Source organism: Danio rerio, chromosome 6 (genome assembly GCF_049306965.1).
Source record: "Danio rerio strain Tuebingen ecotype United States chromosome 6, GRCz12tu, whole genome shotgun sequence".
In the NCBI taxonomy this organism is placed as follows: domain Eukaryota; kingdom Metazoa; phylum Chordata; class Actinopteri; order Cypriniformes; family Danionidae; genus Danio; species Danio rerio.
In genome coordinates this window covers 52,485,402-52,505,199 of record NC_133181.1, presented here as the reverse complement: position 1 = coordinate 52,505,199, position 19,798 = coordinate 52,485,402, and the positions used below count along the sequence as shown (strand labels likewise).

At 34.8% G+C, this 19,798-nt stretch overlaps 1 protein-coding gene across 4 annotated transcripts in view; it reads left to right on the top strand.

Moving 5' to 3' along the window:
- The window catches only part of gnas (GNAS complex locus), a 61,376-nt gene that overhangs the window by 4,586 nt on the left and 36,992 nt on the right, over positions 1-19,798 (top strand). For 2 of the 4 annotated variants that reach the window (XR_012408218.1, XM_005172124.5), the window contains exons 1-4: positions 6,459-7,749; positions 11,378-11,450; positions 14,276-14,330; positions 14,440-14,559. Coding sequence is in view for 2 of the 4 variants with exons in the window: in XM_005172124.5 (XP_005172181.1) it covers positions 7,611-7,749; positions 11,378-11,450; positions 14,276-14,330; positions 14,440-14,559 (387 nt within the window). In the remaining 2 variants the exon portion in view is untranslated. Of the gene's footprint in view, positions 1-6,458; positions 7,750-11,377; positions 11,451-14,275; positions 14,331-14,439; positions 14,560-19,798 lie in introns of those variants that run through there. The other 2 variants (XR_012408217.1, XM_001335696.7) reach the window with 1 other exon arrangement.

Genomic DNA, 19,798 nt, shown 5'->3' with positions numbered 1-19,798 from the left:
GTTAAGCTCTGTGACCAAAATACTCCAGTCATGCGGGCGCTCGGTTCAAAAACAGATGACACACACATACATACAAAGCTGATTGTTGCAACCTTAGAATGTAGGAAAACCAACCATCTCTGTGTGTTCCAGTTGAGCACTTGTGTGTGTGTCAAAAAAGGAAGTGTTATTTGTTTTTGGGCTATAATAATAATAATAATTTGTCATTTTAAAGCATCGGTTAACTCTTTTGTGGCTTAACCTATCCTCCTGATTTTTGACTACGGCCTCTGTTGTTGAAGCAGGATCGCTGTGCTAGCGGTTGCAAGCCCGCGAGTGTAATATCTTACTTTAAGTGATTGCATGGTGTTATTGCTCACTTAAATAGAATCACATCCTCTCATGAAGGATGAAATATTGCATGAAATCAGATGAATGGACTCATAAGGGGTCCACTGTTTATCATGCAACTTAATGCAGGGCATGACAAAAGACATTCAACACGTACCACGTCCAGTTTTAATAGAATCAGTGTCTGGTTATACACAGCTAAATTAAGCCAATAGGTTTACAATGAATGCTGAAACGTTACCGTGCTGATTGTCATGTAATCATATAATCGTGCAGGTCTCTGTGAATTTAGTATTTATTTTTTTGAGGAAGGCGTGCAGATCTTAATATAACATCAGACCAGGAGAAGGCGACTAATTCCCCAAATTACCTCTTTCATTGAAAGGGGCTGTTTTATGTAATGTGACATAACACTAATGGGTCATGAGTTAAAAGTTTGACTATATTAAACCTCACTTATTTTTGGGTGACAACGTGGGTGAAAAAAACTTCATACTCTACAGTGGGGAAAGAATATCAAGAGAGATTTCTGGGAAAACATCTCATGTTCTGTATCTGCCCCTTTTCATTTTTGTGATCATGCATAAACAGCGCATCACTTTCATACATTTATAAACAGTCATATTTAATTCTTTACTACACAGCTATAGACTTCAGAGGATACACCAACTAAAATGCTATATCATTTAACAACAGCTTATTCATTCATTCATTCCCTTTATTAATCCCGGGTCACAACAGCGTAATGAACCGCCAACTTATCCAGCACATTTTTACGCAGCGGATGCCTTTTCAGCAGCAACCCATCTCTGGGAAACATCCACACACATTCACACACACACTCATACACTACGGACAACTTAGCCTACCCAATTCACCTGTACCGCATGTCTTTGGACTGTGGGGGAAACCGGAGCACCCGGAGGAAACCCACGCGAACGCAGGGAGAACATGCAAACTCCACACATCAACGCCAGGTGAGCCAAGGATCAAAACAGCGACCTTCTTGGTGTAAGGCGACAGCACTACCTACTGCGCCACTGCGTCGCCATACAACAGTTTATACATACCAAAAAAAAAATATTGGCAGGCATATTTAGAAAATAGTCAACGCAGATGATGACATGAAAAGTTTAAAGATCACAGCGCAGCCTCAAAATACTAATTAAATCTCATTTAAAATCGTTATGCTTTGCTAGTGGTTTTAACCATTAGACAATATATAATAAAAATAAAGGGGGTGATGCAGTGGCGCAGTAGGTAGAGCTGTCGCCTCACAGCAAGAAGGTCACTGGGTCGCTGGTTTGATCCTCGGCTCCATTGGCGTTTCTGTGAGGAGTTTGCATGTTCTCCCTGTGTTCGTGTGGGTTTCCTCTGGGTGCTCCGGTTTCCCCCACAGTCCAAAGACATGCGGTACAGGTGAATTGGGTAGGCTAAATTGTCTATAGTGTATGTGTGTGTGTGTGTGTGTGGATGTTTCCCTGAGATGGGTTGCGGCTGGAAGGGCATCCGCTGCGTAAAACCTATGCTGGATAAGTTGGCGGTTCATTCCACTGTGGCAACGCCAGATTAATAAAGGGACTAAGCCGAAAATGATTTTAATTTGATGCAGACTTAAAAATGGCGAGTTTTGTATACAAAATACAAATTAATTATGCCAGAAAACAGCAGGAATAATACATACAATAATAATGCATAAATTAAAATGGTCTCAGAATGTTAATTAACTTAACTGAGAACTGAATGACATGACAGAGCAAATGTGGCCACTGAAATAGTGTCTGATATATTGGTTCATATCTCTGGATTGAATATGTTGTGAAAGATCTGTTACACTGTAAAACCCAAAGTGAAGGTAACTCAAACCATTTCAGTTCAAAAACTAATGAGTACTGTGAACTTAATCCATTTGAGTGAACGAAGCAATTTGAGCACAGAAAAACCAGATAAATGAAGAGAACTCAAACCATCTGAGTACTGTAAAACCCAATAAGTTAAGGCAACTCAAACCGTTTGAGGAAACCGACTGCTACAAACCATTGAAGTTAAAAAAACTAATCTGTATGAGTACCGTGAACTTACTCCATTTAAGTTTAAATAATGAAGTATTTAATTAACTCATCACCTTTAACACTCTTTTCAAATGAGTAGAATTAACTCTCAGTAAATTTTGAGTTGAATACAGTCATTTCATTTGATAAAGTCGACTGTTGGGTTTTACAATGTATAGATAATATATATATAACGGTAAACAACAAAATACTAAAACAATATGACTCCAGTCAGGTTAGAGACTTCTAAATATGAACAATTATGTTTTCCAGAAAGACTAAACTGCATTTTTTTCTATTTTATTTCTGTTTTTTTTTTTTTTATAAAATGGTTTAAAAACACCTAATGAGATTTCATTGCTAAAAAAGAACGTAATATGTGATAGATATTTATGCCCTTGTTCTCTCAGAGCAGAGAATACTTGATTGTGTGTGTTCTGTCCTGAGGATTCTCCTCATTTAACCGTTTCATTTGTAGTTTTTGTAGTTTTGGCCACAAATCACTTATACTTTCAATATATTTTAATAACTACAGGTCAACTTAAGTTTCATTTGTTACATAAATAGATGTAAACACTTCACTTGCATCAAATATGCATTTTATGTGTATAAAATAAGTTTTGTCAATTTAATTTGATGCAGACTCTAAAATGGCGAGTTTTGCCTTTGACCGATATACAAAGATACAAACTTATTATGCCAGAAACAGCAAGAATAATACATACAATAATAATACGTAATTTCAAACTCTATAAAAAATGGTCTCAAATAAAAACAGATTGTTAATTTTCCTAAAGAGCATTAATTGAACTGAACTGAATTTTACTGTTGAAACGTTCCACATGACAGAGCAAATGTGGCCACTGAAATAGTGTCTGATATTTTGGTTTATAACTCTGGATGATTTAATATGTTGTGAAAGATCTATTAAAGATAATAAGCATTAAATGGTGAACAAGAAAATAGTATAAAACATTATGAATCCAGTCAACTTAGAGACTTCTAAATATAACCAATTATGTTTTACAGAAAGGCTAAACTGCTTTTTTTTCTATTTTTTTTCTATTTTTTTTTTAATAAAAGGGTTTAAAAACACCTAATGAGATTTTATTGTTAAAAAAGAACGTAATATGTGATAGATATTTATGCCTTGTGCTCTCAGAGCAGAGAATACTTGATTGTGTGTGTTCTGTCCTGAGGATTCTCCTCATTTAACCGTTTCATATGTAGTTTTTGTAGTTTTGGCCACAAATCACTTATTCTTTCAATATATTTTAATAAGTACAGGTCAATTTAAGTTTCATTTGTTACATAAATAGATGTAAACACTTCACTTGCATCAAATATGCATTTTATGTGTATAAAAAAAGTTTTGTCAATTTAATTTGATGCAGACTCCAAAATGGCGAGTTTTGCCTTTGACCGATATACAAAGATACAAACTTATTATGCCAGAAACAGCAAGAATAATACATACAATAATATTACATAATTTAAAACTCTATATAAATGGTCTCAAATGAAAAGAGAATGTTAATTTTCCTTAATTAAACTGAACTGAATTTTACTGTTGAAACGTTCCACATGACAGAGCAAATGTGGCCACTGAAATAGTGTCTGATATTTTGGTCTATAACTCTGGATGATGATTGAATATGTTGTGGAAGATCTGTTAAAGATAATAAGCATTAAACAGTGAACAAGAAAATAGTTTAAAACAATATGAATCCAGTCAACTTAGAGACTTCTAAATATTATATTTTCCAGAAATGCCAGACTGCATTTGTTCTATTTAGATTGGGCATTTTTAAATAAAAGGGATAAACACCTAATGAGACTTTATTTTATTGTTAAAAAAGAATATGTGATAGATATTTGTGCCCTCTGCTCTCAGAGCAGAGAATACTTGATTGTGTGTGTTCTGTCCTGAGGATTCTCCTCATTTAGAATCGTTGCATACGTAGTTTTGGCCACAAATGGCCTACTGTTCCTCAAAAATAACACGTCTGCAGGAGAGCTAATATTAGAGAACTGCTGCCACCTTCTGGTGACAGATCACGGTATATTGTTCTCAACTAATATCATGCCAACTTATAAATAATTGTATCCATACAATACTCATACATCAGCGCATGTAAAACAACAAAGTTCATCTCAGAATGCCGGTTGTAGAAAAGGCGAGGATTTTTTTTTAAATATTTATTTTAGGCTTGAACTTTTAATACCGTTAATACAACTTTACTCTAAAAACAGGCTTTATTTTGTTTCTGATTGATTGTGTTTAGTCTCTGCGTCCTCACACCACACAGAGATTAAGGGATCAAAAATAGACGACAGTGTGTCTAAAATAGCTCAGTGAAACATCATTTTCCAATTCGGTCATTGTCATACAGTAGTTTATCTCTCACCAGTTGACATCACTTTGACTTGTGTATGATCTCTTATGCTAGAACTTTGTTTCTGGATTCTTTCGTTTACTCTCTGGCTGTCAGCTTTTCACTGTTTTAGATCTTTGTTTGGAGCAGTATAGAAAACGGTTTGGAAACATTGATGACTGAAGTTAACATGTCAAGACCCAAATGTACCTGAAGACTCATTTAAGTTATTCTATAATAAAATTATATCAGCTCTTACAAACATTATTGTTAAAAAAACATATAACCTGCATATAATTCACATTTAGAAAAGCAGAGGATGCCTAAAAATGATGAATTATGTTTATTGCACAATATAGGCCAGTATAAATGTTCGTTTCAACATGTTTAATAAATGTAATCTATAATATCTGTATGTATATGTATAATATATAATATGTATATATTATTTTATTGAATAACTGTTTAGTTTTAATGTAATTAGATTTAATGAATAATTTTAGAAATGCGGTTTTAGTGTAACAAATAAGTAATTGAATTTTGTTCATTCACACAAATCAGTATTGTTAGTTTTAATTAATTGTGACAAGGTCCTCAGTATTACGTGTCAGTTTTATATATATATATATATATATATATATATATATATATATATATATATATATATATATATATATATATATATATATATATATATATATATATATATATATATATATATATTTGTAACTTAAAATACCTAGAAAGAGGAAATGTAACTCATACACCGTTGCCTATCCTCAGCAGACTGGTGTCAACAGTATTAGATGTTAAGCAGAAGTACTTTTATACATTTACAAAGTATGAGCTTAAACCTGTTTATGACTATACTGCAGTGCAAACACAAACAAAACAATCTGTAAATTAATTCATTATTTTTATAAAATAAATAACTTGTGATTTTTTTTTTTTTTTACTTTTTCCCTATTTGTCTAATTATATTTTTATAGCTTGTTTTGCATTACCTGTTCTCAACATACTGGTGGCTAATTATGAGAATATCCGATTTACAACAACATATGCAAAAATTTTAAGACTTTTTAGACTGCAAACAAAGCATTTTGAAAATATGTATTTTATTGCTATATAATTACACTGATCAGTATAAAACGTCCGGCAGTGTTTTAGTACACATTGATTCACCGAGAAGAGCCGACGACTCATGCGAGTCATTCGTTTGGGACTCGCACTGCGCCAGTCGGTCTGAATGCTGGAGATTCATAACAAAGAACCGACTCATAAGAGCCATCCGTTCAGGGAGCCGAACTGCACTGTTCAGGGTATATTAGTCCGGTTGCAGAATGTACTTCCGTGGATTAATAGCTGGAAAAAAAATATTGTAGCATAAAATATTATTTAGTATTATCAATGTAATCAATTCTCGCTTTTAAATACTTTATAAGGTTAAGATATTAATTAGTTTTTCAGCTTGAAGCTGTTATTCAGAGCCCTGAACGTGCATTATAAGAGCACATCACACAGTCAGCACATAACCAGAAGTTTTGGTCAACAGTGAAAGACGGATCGGCTGGAATCGCGAACTCTATCACGTATGAATCATGTCTTCAAAGAGGGCGCCTTTTCTCCACTTGCTGACGTTTTCTGGCTGTCATGTGATTATACTCAGGGTTCAATGAGAGCTGTTTGCCCCACCCATCTCTTCAACGCTATCTATCTCAATGTACAATTCACTGAGAAAAGGAAATAATCGCTAAAAATATACCCTCGAAAAGGATTCATTCGCCACAATTGGGGATTCAACGCGCTCCGTCCGTAGGGAATCCACCGCTGTCGTTGTGGTATCGGATTTATCTTCACGTATCCAAATGCACATGATCTACCACCCGAATTCAAGAAGGATACAAAGCGTAGCCTGACAGCGGACTCGGACTGCGATAACCGGTAAAAATATCGACGGAATCGGTCGCATTTGCATCTGCGGTTGAAAGAACCGTAAGGATCGCCGCTCGCGTCAAAGCAAAGCCTACGGATGTGAGGAGAAATTCAAATTACAGTAACGGAGAAGACGGCGAAGGGCCTCGTTTGATTTGGACAAGCCGAAAAAAGCGATAAGTCACCATAAGCAGAACAGGAGGGAAAATAGCGTCAATCTGAGGGGAATTTTTCAGCAGCACCACCGTATTTTGCTCGCAGACAACGTCGTTTCGTAACGGAGTTAAAAGGTTCATGTCGGCCACGGCGCAGGGCGGAATGATCCACATGCCGTCATTTTGGTGGAAATATTTATTTTTTTAATTTGTAGCCACCCTTTCTATCTCGTTCTGCCCGTCTCGTTGCATCGGCGAACGGATTCGACAGCAAGCCACCGAAAAGAATCGCGTTTTGTGGAGCTATTCATGATTTTAATAGGAGTCGGTCGTTATTTCGGGAAAGCGACCATGGATTCGCGACGGGAAATCTGCTAAATCGCCGTCGTGGGAAAGCCGAGATCATTCATGTAACGTCGAAGGCTTTTGCTGGATGCACATCCATACACAGAAATCTCTTATTTTATAGTAGCAAGCGCTCGACAGGACTTGGCCGTCTGTAGGCCGGCCTAGTGTTTTCACCACCATCACCACCACCACCTATTCTCGCCAGTACTAGTCACCCAGAGCTTTTTCCTATTTCCCCGTGCTCCCCTGCCCACATCGGCGAAATCCAGGGTAGTTGTGTGCATACACGTATAAATGTCCCGGTTTTCCATCACAGTGTTCTGATCGGAGGCCAATCGAGGGATTTGGATCATTTATTCATTCGGTAGATTCACCTTCCCCTCACCCCACCCCAAAACTTTTCTTGGGTTTTTGGGAAAATGGGTTGTTTGGGCAACAGTAAGACTGAGGACCAGCGAAATGAGGAGAAGGCCCAGCGAGAAGCTAACAAAAAGATAGAGAAGCAGCTCCAGAAAGACAAACAGATCTACAGAGCAACTCATCGACTACTGCTGCTGGGTAGGTTGGTCGCTTGGTCTGAAAAGCTGAGGTTCTGTCACTGCTGCAAACACACACACACTCACACACACACACACACACACTCTTTCCTGATGGACGCTTGTGACTGATGCCCGTGACGTCATCGGGCCTGTCACACGTAGCGTTTGTTGTTTTGTTTGTGCGAATTTGATTCATTTGCGCGAGTACATGATGTAGGTACAAGCGTTTTGCTGGGGATTTCGATGCCGTGCTATAGTGGAGGCCTGTGGTGCTCCGTTTAACGCCGCTCAATCTCTCCATTCATTCGCATCTGATTTATGACGAATGCGTTTTGCATTATGGAAATGTTTGGCCTCACATGATTTAGAAATTCAGTTGTGTTATGGAGATCCATCACTCGTGAGAATAGACTTGCACATGCAGGGCTCTGAGCACATCACAGCTTCTTCAGACTTGTGAGTTTAGGGTTGTTTGTGCATATTGCTAAAGAAACAATGTGCTTATCTCTTTACATGTCATGTAATTATGGGAACATTAGTAAATTAGATGATTACACTTTTTAGTTGAGGCCTTTTTGGTATGCTGTTCAGTATTTTAGAACTACCTCATTTTCTGTCTGCTTGTTTATAGGCATTCAAGACCCATGAAAGGTTGTTTACATAATACTGTTTTATGGTTTATCATTCTAAGTCTCTTCATAATGATAATAGCAAAATATGCCACAGTATTTTTTACATCATACATAATACATATGGAACAGAAACTGATTGGATCATTTGATTCCGTTTCATATGCTTTAAATATAATGTTTTTAATAATATGGGAGTGTCGCACATTGTCAGGACTTGACATGCAGTGATAACCGTTTTCTGGGTTTACTGCAGTTTGGAAAAGTCAAGGTTTTAAAACCACCAAAATGTTCTGCTATACAGTTCCTACGGTATATGTAAGAGATTTATTTGAGTTTCTTTCAGGACTATAATATTTCCAGCAGAAAAGATTTCCAAAGATGTAATTTTAAATTGTAAAGAAATCAATGTTTTTGAAACTAATGAAGACAGCAGAAGTCAATGACTCATTTAAATGATTTAGCCTGACATGTTTACTGCTCCAAAATACTTAAAACGTTTCTCAAAATAAAATAAATTGTGTTCAAAGGGGAAAAAGTTTTTTGTTTTTTACCCAGACGTTTAGCAAGAATATATTTTAGAGCAGTAATCACAATACCGTGATGTTTTTATCCAAGGTTATCATAACCGGCAGAATCTTATGTCTAGTCAGTTCTGAAATTAGCAGGTGGTCAACAAATAAACATTATTTTATTACTATTACTATTATTATTATTATTTAATTCAGAAAATAGTTTGAAATGAAAAATGTACTACTTATTAAACTAGCTTTTTTTTTATCTCTTTGTGGGACCCTGCTCTATAGATTTGTCATTGGTATGGCCAAAGTCTGCAGACATTTTTTTGTTGCTGTTTCTGCGCTGAACTCTGTAAAAAAAAAAAATCTGCAGATTTATGCAAAATTATTTTAAAAGTATTGTAACTAAAAAGTTAATTAATGAAATAAAAATAATACCTTTTTAACTTTAATGTTATCAATGCAAATCCAATTAGATCCACTTTTTTGGTAAACAAAGCAAGTCTCTTATATAATCTATCTACTAAAAGACAGAAAATATTTCTTTACAAACTATATTGTAAATGAATCAAATGAAGATTTTCATATTAGTCAATAATATTACTAAACTTGTTTTTAAAACTCAATAATTATACATTTATACACATTTTGTGTTGTTTTATTTAATTTTATTTTTGTCATTCAAAACATCACAATAAATTGTAATGCTGAACGAAGTTAAGTTGCATCAAACCCAACAAGAACATAAAAAAACATCAAACACTATAAAAACCTAACATAATAAATATGTTTTATAATTTCATACTTTTATTACAATATAGTTATATAAAATATAACCCAATTTAAAAAAAAATCACAGAAGGAAATAAAATAATACCTAAATAACTATTGCACAGTTTGTTATAATAGTTATAATATTAACAATTTGTGCTAGTTTAACAATTTATTGATTTACACAACTAAATAAATACAATCAATGATGGGCTGAAAATCTGAAGATATCTGCTGATTTCTGCAAGCGCAGATTAGGCATGGTCCGGTATAAGTTTTGTGGTTACCTTGTGTGATAACCTTGGATAAAAATATCGCGGTCTTCATTAGTTTCAAAAACACAGATTTATTTACAATTTAAAACAGCATCTTTGGATATTTTTTCAGCTGAAGCTACTGTTGTCCTAAAAAAATGTAAATAAAAAATCTTACACATACCTCAGGAACGGTATTACAGAAAACTTTGCCAGTTTTTAAACCTTGACTTTTCCAAACCACGGTATACCTTGAAAATGGTTATCGTCGCATGCCTAGCACAGATTCCGTATGGACCTAGTCACTGGTATTACTGCCCATTAAAAAAAACAAAAAAAAAACAAACACTACTACTTTGGGCCTGACTTAATCAGTAAGCATTTCAGTTTCATAGACGTGCTGAAGCATGGCATTAAGATGCTTTTGATTTGATTTAGTCTTTGTTTGAAACACTAGTCTCGCTAAGTCTGATAAAACCCTCTTCTCAACACCCTATTTGTTTAGCATGATAGACACATGACATGAAAGTGTCCTATTCGAAATCAAAATCCTGTGTATTCAGCGTAGCAAAGCACTCTAAATCATAATGTCTGGGATTTAAGGAGGAAATGGGTATATTTCTAGATACCCATAATTCAAGTGTGTCATAATAATATATGATTTAGGGATGTGTACCAGTGTAATTGGAGCACAAAAGTGGAATTCCTCAATGCAAACGGGCCTATTTGACACAATTAGAGCCTGGTAACTGAACTTGTTGTAATAAACCGATTCACATCGTAAGCCTGTTTTGGTCTTTCTGCAGTTTGTTCTTGACATCCATGGGGATAAGTTTACTCTCATTTCATATTTAGCGTTTAGAAACTCAAGACGACTGTGCGCCATAAATGTAATAATTGTTCAGTACTGTCAATGTTTAACAACAAGTAGTGTATGACAATAGCTGGTGTTTCCACATACTTCCTCACCAGAATTTTGTTTTGCATTTCACCGTCTGATTTGATGGATATAGCGAGTTACTTTTTAAGTTTGGGCACTGATTGTGACTCTGAAGTGATCATAATGTAATTAAATACTAGAATCAGTCTACATCTCTTTGTTTTACCTGGTGAATTATGGCAACAATTGTTGAGTGTTTATCGAGCATGCTAGTTATTTGGAAACTAGTGGTGAATATTACTTAAATAGTAAAAGATAAAGCTATGATGTTCCTATTTGATAAGAAATTATGACTAAGTTGATATTATTAATGAAAATGTTGAAAGTAGTTACACATTTTAGCAATAATTCAATAATCCCGTTATTAGCTTTAGCATTAATTTTCTGCTAGAGATGAATGTTTAGATTTGCCATTTAAAAGAAAATGCTACTGTGAAATCTAATTAATTATTCTTGTTGAATCAGGTGATATCTGACCCCCCCTCTCCTCCCACATCCCTTGTGATTTATATCTTTCTTTTTGCTCGTCTCTCAGGGGCTGGAGAATCGGGGAAAAGCACCATAGTCAAACAGATGCGCATTTTACATGTCAATGGCTTCAATGCTGAGTAAGTATGGCTTTCTGGATCTATTATTTGATTCTTAAGTCAAATCAAACTAGATTTATTTTAAGTAGCCTATAGTTAAGGATGATATATAGCGTCAAAAACACTGTTTTCATTTGTTGTGCAATTGTGCTGGTGATACAGTTTTGAAATAGTGCTTTCTGGGTGAAGTCCTGCTCTTTTGGGAGGATGTTGATATCGTTGTCATTGTGCTTTTAATGCAGTGGGATGTTACGTTTTTGCTTACTCATAATAACATATTGACTTTATTTCAGTAAGTAATGTTTACTAACATATAAGCAGTTGGTCTGAAACCAGGTTTCTGATTACTGCTCATTTGTTTAATGTAATTAGGGCTGGGCCGATAAACGATGTTATATCGAATTGCGATAATTTATGTCAACAACAATGGTAGACTTTGGACTTTTACACTCTATATTGATCTAAGAGCCTATCACCCTGCTGAAATTTGCAACCACGGGAAGTGTGTTGATATTAGATATAATTTACCGAAAATTTATCGGCCGAAAATATGTCATCTTTTGGATTCTCAAATTTTTGTAGCTTCAGCAGGGTGTCTGCGGGGTCTTAAAAAGTATTAAAAGTTGATAAATCAATTCTGAGAAAATTAAGGCTTTTTGAAGGTATTAAAAAGTCTTAATCACATTTTTACGAGGTCTTAATTTTTGTTCAAGCATGGTCCAAAGTGTTTGACTCCAAAAGAGCATAAATCAGGGCTCAACAATAAGGACTGCCCGGTGGCCCAGGGCCAGTGTGAGAGACGCTTGGGACAGTAGACAGAATCATTACTGGCCCGATTGAGACAGTGCTGCCTTGTCACTAACATTTAATTTGTCTGCGACTATTTGTCAGTTGCGTGCATTTTAAGTTTGTTCTTTTAAGTCTTTAAACACTTCCTTCTCTGTGATGTCATCAAGACCATATTGCTTTTCGTTTCCTCTTATGTGATTTGATGTTTTGAGCATGCTATTTTTTCCGTAACCTGGTCACAACCAATACAGCGAAGAGACGGCAACATGGCGGCAACATCAAATTATAAGGCTAAAAGAAAATGTCTGTTTCTAACATCTTGTGAACAATGAAACAAAAAAATAAATAAAATAAATAAAGTGATGTTTTGCACAGTTTGCCGTCAGTTTGACAAGTCAGCCACCTTTTGTTAAATAATTTCGAACCGCAATAAAATGCCTCCACATTTTCCTCTGCTCTTTTTGTTTGCATAACACTTTTATTAACATGTTTTGAAGTATTGAAATTCTAGGTTCACAGACTTTATTTTTGACACACGGATATTTAAAATATGTGGCTAAAAATAGCTATTAACTTCCCTTTTTTTTGGTGGGGCCAGTGAAAATTGTGGTAGGGCAAGTAAAAATCTGAACCACTGGCCCGATCGGACCAGTAGAAAAAATCTGTAGCGTTGAACCCTGTAAATATATTTATTTTATTCCTAATATTAACAATGACGTGCTCGATCCATGTGATTGGTTCAGGCTGGGGCAGGTCCGCACAAGCTCCTTCGTCTGGGTGATGTCACGTAATTAGCGATAAGTAATAAGTTTGTGCTTTTAAATCTTTAAATGCTACCTTCTCTGTAATGTCGTAAACAACATATTGCTTTCTGATTCGTCTTATCTGATTGATTTGACCATGCTATTTTTTTTTGTAACCTGGTAACAACCAGTACAGCATAGAAACAGCAACATGTTGGCTCAAATTAAAAGGCTAAACAAAAATGTCTGTCTCTAACGTGTTGGAAGTAGACATTTACATGGAAACAACATGACAAAATAATAATGAAGTGATGTTATGCATAGTTTGCCGTCAGTTTGACAAGTCAGCCACCTTTTTAAAAAAAAATAATTTCAAACTGCAATAAAATGCCTCCACATTTTCCATACTGCTCTTTTTGTTTGCATAACACTTATATTTACAATTGTTTTTTAAGTATTGAAATTCTAGATTTACAGACTTTATTTTTGACACATTGTTTAAAATATGTGGTTAAAAATAGCTATTAACTTCCCTTTTTTTTGGTGGGGCCAGTGAAAATTTTGGCAGGGCAAGTAAAAATCTAAACCACTTGCCCGATCGGACCAGTAGAAAAAATCCTTAGCATTGAACCCTGAATATAATCTAGTCCTTGATCAGAATCATAGGGATATTACAGAGTCACATACTATCAGGATTACAGTTAATTAATGATTAAATCAGCAAATCAAGTAATTCTTGCATGAGTAAAATTGCGCTTCAGCAACTAAAACAAAGTTGGTGTTTAGAAAGCAGGAAAGAGTTACTCGAGGGTGGCCTGATATTATATGCTGTGTAATGTTTGATTTCGCTGTACCATTTATGCATATATTTGGTAAATGTTTAACACCTAAACTAAATATTATATTAAATGCATGTAAATTATGTACAGTTACATGCTGTGCAACTTTTTTTAAACAACTCGCCTATCAAGTCAGACTTTAAAGACATTAAGTTTTCATAATGTTAGTTAAACATCTTTCATGTCTTTTAGAATTTTTTATGACGTAAGTATTTGTGTGTTTAATTAATCAGGTTATTCAAGCACAAGCTTCAACAAGTACTATTTAATTAGGACTATTAAATATCAAAGCTTTTTAGTTGAATTTCCAACAAAAATAACTTGTTTTGCTGTAGTATTGTAATGATATTCGAGGTTTCATGCTGCAATATACAAACTTGGTTTGCTTAATTTCTACATTTTACAACGCTGGACACTGCATGTTGCCTCAAAATGAAGAGATCTGAAGTAACCATGTGTTGTTGTTTTTTTACAGAGAGAAAAAACAGAAAATTCAAGACATCAAGAATAATATAAAAGAAGCTATAGAGGTAATTGTTGAAGATTTTATACAATAAAATATAGTAAAATACGGTTTTAGTACTAATAATCTGAAACAAATACGAACAGAAACTCTAAATGGCTTTGTTTTTCCTGCAGACTATTGTGACGGCGATGTCCGTGTTGGTACCTCCAGTCCAGTTAGCCTGTCCAGCAAATAAGTTTCGAATTGACTACATCCTCAACTTAGCCAATCAAAAGGACTTTGAGTTCACAACGGTGAGTATTAAGGTTTTTTGTCACCCCTATGATCCCGGTTTTGGTTTCCAAACCTTCTCAGCTTTATGTTTAGCCTTTTTCATTCCGATGTGGCGTGGAAATGGTTAAGAATCGTGTGTATTAAACGAAAAGCCATTACATGCATCAAATTGTTGTGCAGATTGTTGAGCATGTTCAGATGTCACCACAAGTTGAGTGTTCCCTCAGTTGTAGTGCCTTTTGTGCGGTTATAATTGGCAGCTATTCTTTGCTGTGGGACAACACGTTGGTGAATTGAAAAAGCGCCCCACCTGAGGGAAATGTGGGTGTGTGAACGTGTGACTCTCAGGTATAATGGTGCGGCGTTCATTACGACTGATTACTTGTAATAATCTCTAAACCCTCCCTTAAGAGGGCCTCACCTGAGCCACACAGCTTGTCACCCAGGACCTCCCTGCTCCCTCATCACCCAGACAGGTGCTCTGTGTCTAGGGAAAGGGGAGCGGAGAGCCGCCCTGACCTGCACCAATGGGCCTGCTTAAGATTTAATTACAGGTGACTCAAACATGGTGGCCCTGTGGACTTAAAAATAGGAAGCACAAACGGTTCACTTGCTGTTTTTTAGGTAGTTAGCGTTGCGTAAACGTTACTGTGATTATTTGATTGTGAATACAGTCGGTTGTAATTATTCACAAAGCTGGATGGATGTAGAATAGCGGTTTGGCTAGGTGTAAATTCTTTAGTATGGTTTCAGGATCAGCAGAGGAACTATGTTATTTGGAGTTGATCGTTTACTGTTAAACTTCAGAATCGAGTGCAGGAAGTGTCTGTAGTTTTAGCATTACTACAAAGAAGATACTGCCCCACCCTCCCTCTCTCTCCCTCGGTGGCCCCAGGGCCCGCTGGGAACCAGTCTGACTGGTTGATTGTGTTGCAAGCGAAAAGACAAAAATAAAAAAAGCAAAAGCAATTATTGACATTTATAACTCCGTAAAGCCAATTTAGGATATAAAGACCCATTGAAGTTTATAGATGAAGACTATTTCTGCACTGTTTGTATGGACAAGTTGAAATATTTCTTTAAAAAAAGAATTGAAGCGATGAAGCGAGACGGAAGCTGGCGATAAGTACAGGCATAACTATTTTCGAGTGGAGAGAAAGACAGATGTAGACGAGATGATTGATTTTTCATGTTCTTTTATTTTCAATTTTAGCAGTTTTCATTAATATAATAAAAAAGCAGTTTTAACTAAATTGTTTCAATCAATCATTTCAGTTTGAACTAATTGAAAACATTCAAATTAATTAAGATGACCAACTGTTTTAACTTTAGTTTAAATTTGAGGTTGTAAAATGCCCTATACTTGTAACCTATAGACTATTTTGAGGCATGTAAACAACAACAGCGGTCCCCACGTTTCTTCTGTTTACATTTTTAATTTCTGTAGCTTCAGACAATTCAAAAAGAGATAAATTATTGATAAATGATGTTATGATAGCTGTTTTAAAATGAAGTTATGATTGAATCGCCTCTTGTTACAGTTATGAAATAGTTTGATAAGCAGGAAATGTTCATGAGCCAATGAGATGACCACATTGAAATGGTCTATATGTTGTTCGTACATTAAGTAATTAATTTAAAGATAATGAATGTTCATTATATTATGTATGTTGTAGAAGAAACATTTTGAATGTATATAATTATAAAAGTTTGTTTCAAGAACGTCCTGTTTTTGTCTTTTAAAAGCTACCATCTGCTGTACCTCACTTATGCTGTTTACTTTTTATTATCTTATGTTACTTAATTGATATTACTTACTGTATTATAATTTCTACAAATTTTGTGTCACTTTTATTTTACAATGTCCATGTTACATGTACGTACTGTTGTAACATCTTCAAATAATGCATAGTTGGATTAAAAACCAACCCAGAACCAAACGTCTAGCTAACCTTATTTTCAGTCAAGTAAATACATGTTGTTAATTAACATTACTCAGTGCTTAAATGTATAATTACACAGTAAAAGGACACTGTAAAATAAAGTGTAACCAATTTTTGTTCATTGTTTGGTTTGCTAAAGTTTCTCTATAATTATTACAATAATGTATAATAATATGATTGTGTGTGCGTTTAAATAAAATAGGTAAAAAATAAATGGAGGCCTCTAATTCTCTCATCTGATCTGTAACTAGTGTGTTTTGTGTCTATAAATGCATGCATTTATTTTTAATAATTTATTAGCACATGTAACGTGTGTCAAATATATCTCAATATACTGTTATGATTCAAAAATCCATATATTTGTATGTTAAAAAGAGAAATGTAAGGTGCAGTGAAGTTGGTGGGTGGCGTGATCCTGAAGTGTGTGGCTTTTGTCCTACACATTTAACAGAGTAGTGGCACTTTTTTTTTTTTTTTTTTTTTTGAAGAAGCTGTGCCAAATTGAAAGCAACCATTTCTTAACATATAAGCTTAAAGATCTGGCGAGGCAAATATTCTTTCCATGTCAGGAATATTTAGTCCTGTGTATTGTGAACCAGTCCATTTGCTGTTCAGGCTCATGCTGCAACATATAAACGGTTTAGCGAGGTGAGACCATTCTGTCTGTGTCTCTCGTCATGTTGTATTTGCTCACATTGGAAGTTTCTCATTTCTAACGCTTGTTCATGCTTCACCACCATGTCTGGATTGCAGTGGGCGGTCAGAATTCTTTAGTTCTGTGTTGAACTCTTCTTTAAATGTGGCTTTTGTTATGCATAAAGTGCATATGTTGTTTTTTTTTTCTTTCTTTATATATTTATATATTTATATATATATATATATATATATATATATATATATATATATATATATATATATATATATATATATATATATATATATATATATTTGTGTATATATGTGTGTGTGTGTGTGTGTGTATTACATGTTTTCAGAAAAAGTGACAGGACAAGTTGCACAATGAGAACATTTCTATGTTTTTTTTTTCTTGGTATTATTGCATACTAAATATGTCCAATTTCTTGGCTTAAGGTTTAATTCTATCTTAAGAGAAATTCTTTAATTATTATTTTATATATACATGCATACATGCATGCATGCATACATACACACATACATACACACACACATACATGCATACATACACACACACATACATGCATACATACACACATACATACACACACACATACATGCATACATACACACACACATACATGCATACATACACACATACCCACATACAAACACACACACCAGTGCTTCCCATAGGTTTGAAATATACTTGTGGTGGTAGCTGGATTGAAACACCATTTACCCACATCACATAAATAGTTATCTATATGCGACAAACAAAACATAATTACATTTTTAACAATAATTTTATTTATTATTACTTTCAAGTTCAAAGCAAACGTGAATGCCAAAGCATTTTAGATAGAAAATAGCCTATGTGATATAGCCTACTGACATCATCAAATTAATATTATATACTGCAAATGAGAAATAAATGACAGAAAAAGGAGTTTGAGACAGTGTCTCAAAATGATAACAAATACAAGATTAAAACGTGTAGATTATTTAAATAAGGCAAATGCGTTGATTTAACTATTTGTGTACAGATATATTGCAGCCAGTTTAGACCAGCTATTTCGTCCTCTCTGAGTAAATAGTAAAGTTTTTCTGAGTCGTTTATATTCAAGTATGAATTATTTAATGTTTTTCTCACTCTCGCGACTGTACGCAGTCAGTTGTACAGCCAAGCGAAAGTAGGCTTGAGTAAAAAGGTACTTAACTGAACAACAGCTCGCAAAGCAAAAGCTGAATCCCGAACATTTTAGGAAATTTAGAAACTCTGTCGGACAAATTGAAGTGTCAAAAAGGCGTGTCTCTGGGGGTCTGCAAAGCACGAGAGACTGTATGTTAGAGTGTTGACAGGTCTCACACACACAAAACGAAACGGATAAATGAGAGAGGTTTTTACACTACTTAATGGATCGTGGATGTTTGGTTATATTAGGCGAATACAATATAATGTAAAAGGATGATGATAATAGTAAAAAACAAAACGTGTCACTAAATGTACTTGAGTGGTCGTTAATATACTAAGGCGGTTCACCCAATAAAGTGTGTGGGAAGCACTTGGATCTATTTATATTATTGTTTTGTCAAAACTAGGGTTGCACGATATATGTTGCTTCAGCATCGATATCGCAATGTGTGCATCCGCAATACTCGCATCACAGGATCTGCAATGTCAAATCAAAATTATAGTTACCAGGAGCCATAGTTGGTTTGTGGAGTCATTGCAAATTTTAACCAAAAATTACCAAAAACTTTAGCATTTGCATTTGTTTTTAATGTCTGTCACTGTGTGAGAATTTGATTTAAGTAACTTTAAAAAAGATTATAGCATTTATGTACATATACAATGAAGAAAAAACAGTGTTTTACTTTTGCAATTTGGTATACCTTTATAGAATAATAAGGAATGTTTAATTTGTAACTTTGCTCTACTGTATTTAACAACACTGTAAATAATGCTGGGTTCCAGACAATCGATGTGTGTTGAGACAACATGTTGGAATTAATTTAACTTATTAGATTATTCAAATTTAAGTTGATTAAACATAGAAAAATTAAAGGCTGATTTATACTTCTGCATCAAGCGCAAGCGTATGCTCCGGCGCAACCTTTGACCACACTTCGTTATTATTGTTCATTTATTCGTTTGCTAGAAAGTAGAACTGAATTTAGAAACAGTTTTGAAACAAATCTTTGTGCTTAATCAACGAAATTAAATATTTATAGGCTAGTTGATGTCTGTGCGTCCAAGGTTTCCCTGTCCACGAGAGCGAAAGTGAAAGTAATTATGAGATGCCTTATCTTTCATTCTCGCGCTGTAGATGCTCTGTTTAACTGTTTTCTTGCTAGTGAAAAACTCAGTTATTCCACTTCCATTTACTTTACGTCATGTAAATAGCAAATTTGCTTATGGCGCGAAGCAACTAGCTCTTTAAGGGAATGGGAGATGAGACTCTGATTGGTTTTTTCCTAAAACACATCTTGAACTCAAAAAGAAAATAAACTCAACCCTTTTAGACCATGCGCCACGACGCAAAGCGGATTTTTCCGTCTTGATATTAGCAAAAATGTATTCTGACACGCCCTGAAGGCATTTGCGCCCTGCGCTTTGCGCATGGATCGTCAAAATAGAGCCCGATGATCTCCCCTACAAAACAATCCCAATCAATCT